This window comes from Pecten maximus, chromosome 4 (assembly GCF_902652985.1).
Source record: "Pecten maximus chromosome 4, xPecMax1.1, whole genome shotgun sequence".
NCBI lineage: Eukaryota > Metazoa > Mollusca > Bivalvia > Pectinida > Pectinidae > Pecten > Pecten maximus.
In genome coordinates this window covers 13,446,027-13,459,214 of record NC_047018.1, presented here as the reverse complement: position 1 = coordinate 13,459,214, position 13,188 = coordinate 13,446,027, and the positions used below count along the sequence as shown (strand labels likewise).

Here is a 13,188-nt window from a genome sequence, read left to right as displayed (position 1 = left end):
AGACATTGTCTGTTGTCACTAGGTAGATGGCTTGTTTAGACATTGCCTGTTGTCATTAGGTAGAGGGCTTGTATAGACATAGCCTGTTGTCACTAGGGAGAGGGCTTGTAGAGACATTGCCTGTTGTCACTAGGTAGAGGGCTTGTATAGACGTTGCCTGTTGTCACTAGGTAGAGGGCTTGTATAGACGTTGCCTGTTGTCACTAGGGAGAGGGCTTGCATAGACATTGCCTGTTGTCACTAGGTAGAGGGCTTGTATGGACATTGGCTGTTGTCACTAGGTAGAGGGCTTGTATGGACATTGCCTGTTGTCACTAGGGAGAGGGCTTGTATAGACACAGCCTGTTGTCATTAGGGAGAGGGCTTGTATGGACATTGCCTGTTGTCACTAGGTAGAGGGCTTGTATGGACATTTCCTGTTGTCACTAGGTAGAGGGCTTGTATGGACATTGCCTGTTGTCACTAGGGAGAGGGCTTGTATAGACACAGCCGGTTGTCATTAGGGAGAGGGCTTGTACAGACATTGCCTGTTGTCACTAGGTAGAGGGCTTGTATGGACATTTCCTGTTGTCACTAGGTAGAGGACTTGTATGGACATTGCCTGTTGTCACTAGGTTGAGGGCTTGTATAGACATTGTCCGTTGTCACTAGGGAGAGGGCTTATATAGACATTGCCTGTTGTCACTAGGGAGAGGGCTTGTAGAGACATTGCCTGTTGTCACTAGGTAGAGGGCTTGTAGAGACATTGCCTGTTGTCACTAGGTAGAGGGCTTGTATAGACATAGCCTGTTGTCACTAGGTAGAGGGCTTGTATAGACATTGCCTGTTGTCACTATGGAGATGGCTTGTATATATGTTGTCAGTTGTAACTAGGGAGAGGGTTTGTATGGACATAGCCAGTTGTCACTAGGGAGAGGGCTTGTATAGACATAGCCTGTTGTCACTAGGGAGAGGGCTTGTAAAGACATGGACTGTTGTCACTAGGGAGAGGGCTTGTATAGACATAGCCTGTTGTCACTAGGGAGAGGACTTGTATAGACATAGCCTGTTATCACTAGGGAGAGGGCTTGTATAGACATGGACTGTTGTCACTAGAGAGAGGGCTTGTATAGACATAGCATGTTGTCACTAGGGAGAGGGCTTGCATAGACATAGCCTGTTGTCACTAGGGAGAGGGCTTGTAGAGACATTGCCTGTTGTCATTAGGGAGAGGGCTTGTATAGACATTGCCTGTTGTCACTAGGGAGAGGGCTTATATAGACATTGCCTGTTGTCACTTGGGAGAGGGCTTGTATAGACATTGCCTGTTGTCACTAGGTAGAGGCTTGTATAGACATAGCCTGTTGTCACTAGGGAGAGGGCTTGTATAGACACAGCCTGTTGTCACTACGGAGAGGGCTTGTATAGACATAGCCTGTTGTCAGTTGTCACTAGGTAAAGGGTTTGTATAGACATTGCCTGTTGTCACTATGGAGATGGATTGTATATATGTTGTCAGTTGTCACCAGGGAGAGGGTTTGTATGGACATAGCCTGTTGTCACTAGGGAGAGGGGTTGTATAGACATAGCCTGTTGTCACTAGGGAGAGGGGTTGTATAGACATGGACTGTTGTCACTAGGGAGAGGGCTTGTATAGACATAGCCTGTTGTCACTAGGGAGAGGGCTTGTATAGACATAGCCTGTTGTCACTAGGGAGAGGGCTTGTATAGACATGGACTGTTGTCACTAGGGAGAGGGCTTGTAGAGACATTGCCTGTTGTCATTAGGGAGAGGGCTTGTATAGACATTGCCTGTTGTCACTAGGGAGAGGGCTTATATAGACATTGCCTGTTGTCACTTGGGAGAGGGCTTGTATAGACATTGCCTGTTGTCACTAGGTAGAGGCTTGTATAGACATAGCCTGTTGTCACTAGGGAGAGGACTTGTATAGACACAGCCTTTTGTCACTAGGGAGAGGGCTTGTATAGACATAGCCTGTTGTCAGTTGTCACTAGGTAGAGGGTTTGTATAGACATTGCCTGTTGTCACTATGGAGATGGATTGTATATATGTTGTCAGTTGTCACCAGGGTGAGGGTTTGTATGGACATAGCCTGTTGTCACTAGGGAGAGGGCGTGTATAGACATAGCCTGTTGTCACTAGGGAGAGGGCTTGTATAGACATAGCCTGTTGTCACTAGGGAGAGGGCTTGTATAGACATGGACTGTTGTCACTAGGGAGAGGGCTTGTATAGACATAGCCTGTTGTCACTAGGGAGAGGGCTTGTATAGACGTTGCCCGTTGCCTGTTGTCACTAGGTACAGGGCTTGTATAGACATTGCCTGTTGGTTTGTTTGTTTTTTGTTTAACGTCCTATTAACAGCCAGCCGGAGTACCCGGAGAAAAACCACCGGCCTACGGTCAGTACCTGGCAACTGCCCCACGTAGGTTTCGAACTCGCAACCCAGAGGTGGAGGGCTAGTGTTAAAGTGTCGGGACACCTTAACCACTCGGCCACCGCGGCCCCTCATTGCCTGTTGTCACTACTCACTACAGAGAGGGCTTGTATAGACATTGCCCGTTGCCTGTTGTCACTAGGGAGAGGGCTTGTATAGACGTCCGTTGTCACTAGAGAGAGGGCTTGTACATACATTGCCTGTTGTCACTAGGGAGAGGGCTTGTATGGACATTGCCTGTTGTCACTAGGGAGAGGGCTTGTATGGACATTGCCTGTTGTCACTAGGGAGAGGGTTTGTATAGACATTGCCTGTTGTCACTAGGGAGAGGGCTTGTATAGACAATGCCTGTTGTCACTAGGGAGAGGGCTTGTATAGACATAGCCTGTTGTCACTAGGGAGAGGGCTTGTATAGACGTTGCCTGTTGTCACTAGGGAGAGGGCTTATATAGACACAGCCTGTTGTCACTAGGGAGAGGGCTTGTATAGACGTTGCCTGTTGTCACTATGGAGATGGCTTGTATAGACATTGCCTGTTGTCACTAGGGAGAGGGCTTGTAGAGACATTGCCTATCGTCTCACAAAGATTCGTAACTTACGAATTTTGCGTAAGTCACATTGACGAATCTTTGTTCAAATCAGAGCATCTGTGCGTTTGAAAGAGTCAGCACTGCAAAGCTTCTGAACGATCTTGTGTTAAAAAATTTAGGATTATACAGAGACGTATATACCTGGGTATCGTTTCACAAAAACTTCTTAACTTACGCAAAAAACTTGTTTAACTTTACGCCATATCCACCTTGTCGTACCTTACGAAAACAATTTAAAATCGTGCGCAAGCATGCCTTTTGAAACAGAAAATAACGTCGTACTCAGTTACAAATTAGCATAAGAGAACGATTATGCCTTGGGAGCGATTGTTTCGAGGTGAAACCGGGTTTTGAATGTGGAGGAAATTAAAGAAGTTCAATAAAATACAATGTATTCTCGAATAAGTTATGGACTAAGTGATAATATCATTTAAAATTTGAAAAGGTAATAGACCCACTATCATTAAACGATAAAATGAATTGATGCCCAAACACCAGTATAAATTGCACTTCAATGTCACCATGATAAGCCTTATGTTAACATGCTGGGCCCCATGATAAATATGTCCTCATTAATTTTAAAGTAAGAAATGATTCTATCGGATTGGTAAGTATGATAACCGGATCATATCATAGGACTTGAAATAGGACTTATTTTTCATCCAGAGTAAAAGTTTCATAAGGTACTATAGGATAAGTCGTGTTTGCGGTGACACATAGAAGACGTGCCAATCATGGATTGGAAGTGCAGTCTTTGTCGTATTAAAAAAATGTTCATACAGACAAGAGGCCCATGGGCCTTAACGGTCAGCTGATTTTTGAAATATTTCAGTAAATTTGAATGAAAGAATGAATTTCAAAACAAATAAAACAAATGATAGTCAAAAATGTGGTTTCCCTATAACTATAGTAAAGTTTATCCTCTCCCATGGGGCAAACACGAGACCCCAGGGCTAGGAAATTCACAATTATGGTAAAGCACCTTAAGACCCTTCAATATGTGAAGAGTATTTAATTCTACCTTATTTGGGTTGTAAGAAGAAGATTTTTAAAATTTCAGTTAATTTGACCCTTTTTGGCCCCACCCATCAGCCCCTGGGGGTCAGTCAGGGCTAACATGTACATACCATCAAACTGTCATCCCAAGCTGATAACGTTAACGAAGTTAGAATGAATTCCAATAAAAATTCAACAAATAATAGTCAAAAATGTGATTTCCCTATATAAACTATAGTAAAGTTTACCCCCTCCCCAGGGGCAAACGTGAGACCCCATGGTCATGAAATTCACAATTTTGGTAAAGCACATTAAGACCCTTCCATCTATGAAGAGTATTTGATTCTTCCATATCTGAGAGTGAAGAAGATTTTTTGAAATTTCAGTCAATTTGACCCTTTTTGGCCCCGCCCACCAGCCCCTGGGTTGTCAACCAGGGCCAACATGTACATACCATCAAACTGTCATCCCATGCTGATAATTTGAACCAAGTTAGAATGAATTCCTATACAAATCCACCAAATAATAGTCAAAAATGTGATTTCCCTATATAAACTATAGTAAAGTTTACCCCCTCTCCAGGGGCAAACGTGAGACCCCAGGGTCATGAAATTCACAATTTTGGTAAAGCACCTTAAGACCCTTCCATCTATGAAGAGTATTTGATTCTACCATATCTGAGAGTAGAGTAGAAGATTTTTAAAATTTCAGTTAATTTGACCCTTTTTGGCCCCGCCCATCAGCCCCTGGGGGTCAACTAGGGATAACATGTACATACCATCAAAGTGTCATCCCATGCTGATAATTTGATACAAGTTAGAATGAATTCCAATACAAATCCAACAAATAATAGTCAAAAATGTGATTTCCCTATATAAACTATAGTAAAGTTTACCCCCTCCCCAGGGGCAAACGTGAGACCCCAGGGTCATGAAATTCACAATTTTGGTAAAGCACCTTAAGACCCTTTCATCTATGAAGAGTGTTTGATTCCACCTTATCTGAGAGTAGAGAAGAAGATTTTTGAAGTTTTAGTCAATTTGACCCTTTTTGGCCCCGCCCCTCAGGCCCCTGGGGGATGGGGACCATATAATTCACAATTTTAGTTGAACTTTAGCCATAGAAGCTCCCTGCCAAATTTCATTGAATTTGGTTCAGTGTTTTTGGAGAAGAAGTTGAAAATGTAAATTGTTTACGGACGGACGACGAACGACGCACGACGCACGACGACGGACAAAAGGCGATAAGAATAGGTCACTTGAGACTTTTTCTCAGGTGACCTAAAAAGACTTGATAGGAACCCTTTGACAGTGTTGTATGATTTTATTATCTTAATTTCAGCCAGGAAATATATTAAATTTTAACAATGATGTACAGAACTAAAGATAAAACAATTTCCTTACAACAAGGATATTAAATATGGTGATACATAAACAACATTATCACAGATAGCATGCTATCACAGAGGAGAGTGCACTCTAGAATCAGGGAAGCTTACTCTTACACAGGGGAGTGCACTCTTACAGGAAAGTACACTCTTACAGAGAAGTAACACTCATACAGGAGAGTACATTCTAACAGGGGAGATCACTCTTACAGGGGAGTACACTCTTACAGGGAAGTACACTCTTACACTGGGGAGTACACTCCTACAGGGGAGTACACTGTTACAGGGGAGTACACTATTACAGAGAAGTACACTTTTACACTGGGGAGTACACTCCTACAGGGGAGTACACTGTTACAGGGGAGTACACTATTACAGAGAAGTACACTATTACACAGGGGAGTACACTGTTACAGGGGAGATCACTCTTACAGGTGAGTACACTCTTACACAGGGGAGTACAATTTTACAGGAAGGGTACACTCTTATAGGGGGTACACTCTTACAGGGGGGTACACTCTTACACAGGGAATACACTCTTACAGGGGGTACACTCTTACACAGGGGAGTACAATTTTACAGGGGGGGTACACTCTTACAGGGGGGTACACTCTTACAGGGGTACACTGGGGAGTACACTGTTACAGGGGAGTACACTCTTACAGGGGAGTACACTCTTACAGGGGAGTACACTCCTACAGGGGAATACACTCTTACACTGGGGAGTACACTCTTACAGAGAAGTAACACTCATACAGGGGAGTACACTCTTACAGGGGAGTACACTCTTACAGGGGAGTACACTGTTACAGGGGAGTACACTTTTACAGGGAGGGTACACTCTTACAGGGGAGTACACTCTTACACAGGGAATACACTCTTACAGGGGGGTACACTCTTACAGGAAAGTACACTCCTACAGGGGAATACACTCGTACACAGGGGAGTGTACCTGACATTTGAGTGCACCCTAGAATATATATTTCTTCTGTTATATCATAGTAATGCAGTTTATTTTTGAAATTTATAGAACAATGTATTTTCATAATCATGCTGGAATACCCTTCATGTAGACCATGCATTTTGACAATGGTAAAAATTCTTTCATCACAAAATATTGATGCTAATTTGTCATAAGTAACAGCAATTAAATAAACTAGAATCATGTTATCCAAACTTAAGAGATGTTATTGGTAAAAGTATTTGCTACTCTATCAACAAGGTTAACATGGTTACATGAAAATACCATCTGGCAATGAATAATCACTAAATTACTTAAAGTATATAATATTTCATACTGCAGTAATAAAATATCTTTATAATATTACTATTACATTATTAGAAATAAAATTAGTATGCTGAAAACAACAGTTCTATTTTTATTTCATCAGGCAAAGAACAAAAATATATATCTCATTATTCAAAATAACTATCAGTTTTAAGCATCCTTGGAAAAATATATGTAACTTAAGACAACCTTTAATTTAGTATTCATTTATATGTAAATATTAATATGGTAAATCTAACAAGAACTGTAAAATGATTAGTCTATGAACATACTAAAAGCATCATATGGGACATAATGATATTCTAATGTGTGATCAATAAAAGAGTCCCTCAGTGATCATCAATTAACACCACAGAGTCCTTCATGATCAGTGATCATCAATTAACACCACAGAGCCCCTCAGTGATCATCAATTAACACCGCAGAGTCCCTCAGTGATCATCAATTAACACCACAGAGCCCCTCAGTGATCATCAATTAACACCGCAAGGTCCCTCAGTGATCATCAATTAACACCACAGAGTCCCTCAGTGATCATCAATTAACACCACAGAGTCCCTCAGTGATCATCAATTAACACCACAGAGTCCCTCGGTGATCATCAATTAACACCACAGAGTCCCTCAGTGATCATCAATTAACACCACAGAGTCTCTCAGTGATCATCAATTAACACCACAGAGTCCCTCAGTGATCATCAATTAACACCAGAGTCACTCAGTGATCATCAATTAACACCGCAAAATTAACTCCGAGTTTTCACAATGCGTTGTCTAATTACTGGTGTTTATCAACTCAAAAGAGTTGATCTTGCTAGTATTTACAGGTTTAATATTAACTGATGATATTGACTACAATCCTATAACGTGCCACTAAAGTCAATTGCTCCATTAAACAACTTTGTAAAGTAATAATTAAGATAGTGAACTTTATCATATGTATGGGGACAACACCATCTACAAATGTGTTATCTGACTATAACTAATTCTGCCACAATCAAGATCTTGATTTATGTTAAATTGAACTTTACATTCTAATTACATAATGTTAGAAATACAAGTTATTCACCCGGACATATTGTGGTCTAGTGTTTGTTTTCAATGAGATTCACAATTAGAAAACAACCAAGAAAAAAATATAAAAAACACTTCATCAAACAGTTCAGAAACTTTCTGTTGCATAAATGTCATCAACAACTATCTTTACCTATTACAGAGTCTCAATTTTTTTCTCCAAGAGTGAAATAGTACACCAGTTTTACTCCATCTGAGAAATAGTACAGTAAATATCACCATTAAAATATTTTTCACAAAGTCTGTCACTCGGACAGGAGACATACAACTTGACTAGCTATTGTTTATCACAGAGAAAATATCACACAGACTCAACATATTGTTTTAAAATATTAATTTGATAGTAAACAATAATTAAGTCTATCGGTGGATAAAACAAATAAGCTGCTTATCGTTATAGTCGTGCTTTTTTGCTTCTTATCACAAACTTTTCTGACATAAAGAAAATATGTAGAAATATAAAAACGTGGACGGACTTAATAAATAAAAAAGGAGTGTAAAATAAATAACAGCTGTTCAAAATCAATATAATTTATTGCTCATACAAGCATAAATCTTTCATAAAGATAGCATACATAATGAATATGTAAATAATTAAATAAATATACATTGTGTACATTTTTTTAGCATCTATTTTTATTAACTTGAAATATAAACATACTGGTACATTGTATATCAGAGAAATTCAAAGTGATTTTAATAAAATAGATAAATATTATCTTGGACCCACTAGTCAATTTGCTTAATTCAAAGAATTAAACATATATAAAAAGATTTAGAATAAAAGAATACTTAGAATATACCTCTGAGGACAATGTAGGAAAAAAACAGATACATGTACATGATTTAATATATAAAGCTACATTTATAGACTTAATCACACCTGTTCCTCCCTCACTAAAGATATCATACAGCCCTTGATATGTCAGCCTCAACTCCTGCTAGGTAAATATTTCATTTAATTCTGATCAGGTCACATTTCGATACAGACAGTTGAGGTCACATTTCGATACAGACAGTTGAGGTCACAGTTTGATACAGACAGTTGAGGTCACAGTTTTATACAGACAGTTGAGGTCACAGTTTTATACAAACAGTTCTGGTCACAGTTTGATACAGACAGTTGAGGTCACAGTTTTATACCGACAGTTCAGATCACAGTTTGGTACAGACAGTTGAGGTCACAGTTTGGTACAGACAGTTCAGATCACAGTTTGGTACAGACAGTTCAGGTCACAGTTTGGTACAGACAGTTGAGGTCACAGTTTGGTACAGACAGTTGAGGTCACAGTTTGATACAGACAGTTCTGGTCACAGTTTGATACAGACAGTTCAGGTTACAGTTTGATACAGACAGTTCAGGTCACAGTTTGATACAGACAGTTGAGGTCACAGTTTGATACAGACAGTTGAGGTCACAGTTTGGTACAGACAGTTGAGGTCACAGTTTGATACAGACAGTTCAGGTCACAGTTTTATACAGACAGTTCAGGTCACAGTTTTATACAGACAGTTCAGGTCACAGTTTTATACAGACAGTTGAGGTCACAGTTTGATACAGACAGTTGAGGTCACAGTTTGATACAGACAGTTGAGGTCACAGTTTGGTACAGACAGTTGAGGTCACAGTTTGGTACAGACAGTTGAGGTCACAGTTTGGTACAGACAGTTGAGGTCACAGTTTGGTACAGACAGTTGAGGTCACAGTTTGGTACAGACAGTTGAGGTCACAGTTTGATACAGACAGTTCAGGTCACTGTTTGATACAGACAGTTTATGGAGTAGGTCACAGTGTTATACAAACAGGTCTGGTTAGATGATGTTGGGAGGTTCTGACTGTTTAAGGTTAAGACAGAACTACACCTTTTGTTTCCATGGTTCGTTAAGACAGAACTACACCTTTTGTTTCCAGGGTTCATTAAGAGAGAACTACACCTTTTGTTTCCATGGTTCGTTAAGACAGAACTACACCTTTTGTTTCCATGGTTCGTTAAGACAGAACTTCACCTTTTGTTTCCATGGTTCGTTAAGAGAGAACTGCACCTTTTGTTTCCAGGGTTCGTTAAGAGAGAACTGCACCTTTTGTTTCCATGGTTCGTGAAGACAGAACTACACCTTTTGTGTCCATGGTTCGTTAAGAGAGAATTGCACCTTTTGTTTCCATGGTTCGTTAAGACAGAACTACACCTTTTGTTTCCATGGTTCGTTAAGACAGAACTACACCTTTTGTTTCCATGGTTCGTTAAGAGAGAACTGCGAGTTTTGTTTCCATTTGAGATTTTTTGTTGTTGAGATTATCTTTAAAAACCGATCTGACTTCTCATTTATCTGAGAGATAGATGTCTTTTAAGGCTGCCATGTATACTGAATAACATAGTACATATTTAACTCATATGGCAAGTGTGAGGAATGAAAAGAGGTAGGTGTTCGGGTGACTATAACGGACAATTTATCAAAATACAGGATTTCATTAATGAAGATTTAAATTACATAAAAAGTTTCATTTTATTTAATATTCACTTACATTTCCTTTTAATTAGCCACTGGTATTAATGTACTGATGGGACTCGAGATATCTTTTTATTGACATTTCACACTAATAACCACAAAAATTGGATTGGAAGCAATTTTAATCTAGATTTACAGAATTGTTAGCTTTATAACTATAGTGTAGTATGATCTACATATTGTATTTTAATATTATAATTAGTACTAAAAATATATATATCAACATTCTAATAAAATCATCTTTCTCCTGGATTGGATAAATAGGTGACGCTATACATACTGGATTCGGTGGTAACATACATATATCTACATATTTGTATATTTACAAATTATAATAATTAAAAAAAAAACTTTCTAATATAAAATCTATGGTAGCACTTTAATAATTCATTCATACTTCAATGTCACAAATTGACACATATCTAAAGCTTTACTATATCAGGTTTATAAATCGTTTGTTATATATGTATAAATATCTTCATGACCTATTGCTGTCTGATACTACAACACTATAATATAGCTTAGTCTAGCCCATATATAGGCTACAAAAAAGCTGGGCATGGACCTTTCCACCTTCATAACTTGAACATTGGACCCTGACTTCTGACACAAGATGTCAGAAAATTTACATCCAGTCAAGTACAGGGTTGATAACAACTTATTTGGCTTTCTTTAAAAATTGTGTTTCAAAATATGATCACACATTACGTCAAGAAAGAAGGCAGAAATACACTGTCAGCATTGCGTGTGTTAAGCTTGAATTCTTTTCCTATCTTTTTGAGCCTTTCACCTACCACCATTTTGGATTACAGACAGTGTGTCAGTCGAACATTTGACATTTGAAAACCTGTATAGTCCCTTTCTCCTAACATCCAGATGAGAATGTGTAGTCCTACACTGATCTGACTAACACCTCTGGTCTAGCAAGCCTCCTGTGATACTACAATGAAGGCTCTATAAAATGTTGGAGACTAAAAACAGACTTAGATGACATAAGATCAGCATTTTCTATAAAAGCATACTGCAGCATCACAGTTTCTGTGTTCTATTTTGAATCTAATGATGACAATCATTGACCTTTGACCTGTCATGATCCCATGCTTGGTGTTCGAGTGGCTGGGTAAAGTTTGGAGTACTTCTGACTCATGGTTTGCGTGTTGGGAGGGATGAGTGACAGTGATTTGTCTCTGGCAGAAATGGATTGCCTGAAATATAAAACATAAACACTGTTGTCAACAACAAACAGCTACAAGACAACACTACAGTTATGCCCACAACAATTCCACAGCATTCTACCAATAACACCTCTATAACAATAAAAAATACTGCAAAATGTAGAACAATGAACAAACAATGTATACAGTCAACAATATACACACATTGTACACCATCAACACTGTATAAACACTGTACAGAGTCAACACTGTACAAACATTGTACCCAGTCAACACTGTACCCAGTCAACACTGTACAAACATCTCACAAAGTAAACACTGTACAAACAATGTACAAACACTGTAGAACATCAACACTGTACAAACACTGTACAAATTCAGACAACACTGTACTCACATTGTTCAGTCAACACTGTACGAATATTTGTGCACAGTCAATGTCAACACTGTACAGACATTGTACAGTCAACATTGTACAAATTCAACACTATACAAACATTGTACACTAGTAACACTGTACCAACAATGCATGCAGTCAACATTTTGCAAAACAGTGTTCATAGTCAATACTGTACAATTGTTGTACATGGTTAATGCTGAACCAACAATGTACATGGTTCACACTGTACAAACAATGTACAAAGTCAACAATGTACAAACGTTGTACATGGTCAACACTAGTGTACAAACATTGTACATGGTCAACACTGTACAAACATTGTACATGGTCAACACTGTACAAACATTGTATATGGTCAACAATGTACAAAGTCAACACTATACAAACAATGTACATGGTTCACACTGTACAAACAATGTACAAAGTCAACAATGTACAAACGTTGTACATGGTCAACACTGTACAAACATTGTACATGGTTCACACTGTACAAACAATGTACAAAGTCAACAATGTACAAACGTTGTACATGGTCAACACTGTACAAACATTGTACATGGTTCACACTGTACAAACATTGTACAAAGTCAACAATGTACAAACGTTGTACATGGTCAACACTGTACAAACATTGTACATGGTCAACACTGTACAAACATTGTACATGGTCAACACTGTACAAACATTGTACAAAGTCAACACTATACAAACAATGTACATGGTCAACAATGTACAAAGTCAACACTATACAAACAATGTACAAAGTCAACACTATACAAACAATGTACAAAGTCAACAATATACAAACAATGTACAAAGTCAACAATATACAAACAATGTACAAAGTCAACACTATACAAACAATGTACAAAGTCAACACTATACAAACAATGTACATGGTCAACAATGTACAAAGTCAACACTATACAAACATTGTACATGGTCAACACTATACAAACAATGTACAAAGTCAACACTATACAAACAAGAGGCCCAGAGGGCCTGTATCGCTCACCTGTATTTCATGAGATATGAAACAAGAATGATGATTAAGTGTATTTGTCACTGGTATTGCTATGTCAATATATCATAGGCATTTTATATGGGTACGTGAGGATTTGATGTCAAAAAATGCATTAATCCATGAAATAAAATTAACTTTTGGCACAACCCCATTGGGATGCTACCACACAAATGTGAGTGATATCCATTGCTTAGTTTCAGAAAAGAAGTTGTTTAAACCAATTGACCCCTTTTGACCCCGCCTTCTGCACCCCGGGGGGAGTGAGGGGTCAGTTCCTTCCTTTATAAAATTTTGAATCCCTACCCAAAAAG

General features: G+C 38.8%; 1 protein-coding gene and 1 long non-coding RNA gene across 7 annotated transcripts in view; one reads left to right on the top strand and one right to left on the bottom strand.

Moving 5' to 3' along the window:
• Positions 1-6,051: 6,051 nt before the first annotated feature.
• LOC117325289 lies at positions 6,052-7,949 on the top strand. Of its 2 annotated transcripts, none has more exons than XR_004532234.1 (2): positions 6,052-7,021; positions 7,188-7,949. It is a non-coding gene; the product is annotated as an uncharacterized LOC117325289 (long non-coding RNA). The 2 variants fall into 2 exon arrangements; XR_004532233.1 differs by having other exon boundaries at positions 6,052-7,053.
• Positions 7,950-9,274: 1,325 nt separating this feature from the next.
• LOC117325288 (tubulin polyglutamylase TTLL7-like) overlaps positions 9,275-13,188 on the bottom strand; it is a 59,209-nt gene continuing 55,295 nt past the window's right edge. For 4 of the 5 annotated variants that reach the window (XM_033881402.1, XM_033881404.1, XM_033881405.1 and 1 more), the window contains one exon: positions 9,275-11,483. In XM_033881402.1, coding sequence (XP_033737293.1) covers positions 11,366-11,483 — 118 coding nt within the window. In that variant the 3' untranslated portion in view covers positions 9,275-11,365. The remainder of the gene's footprint in view (positions 11,484-13,188) is intronic. The other variant, XR_004532232.1, reaches the window with a different exon arrangement.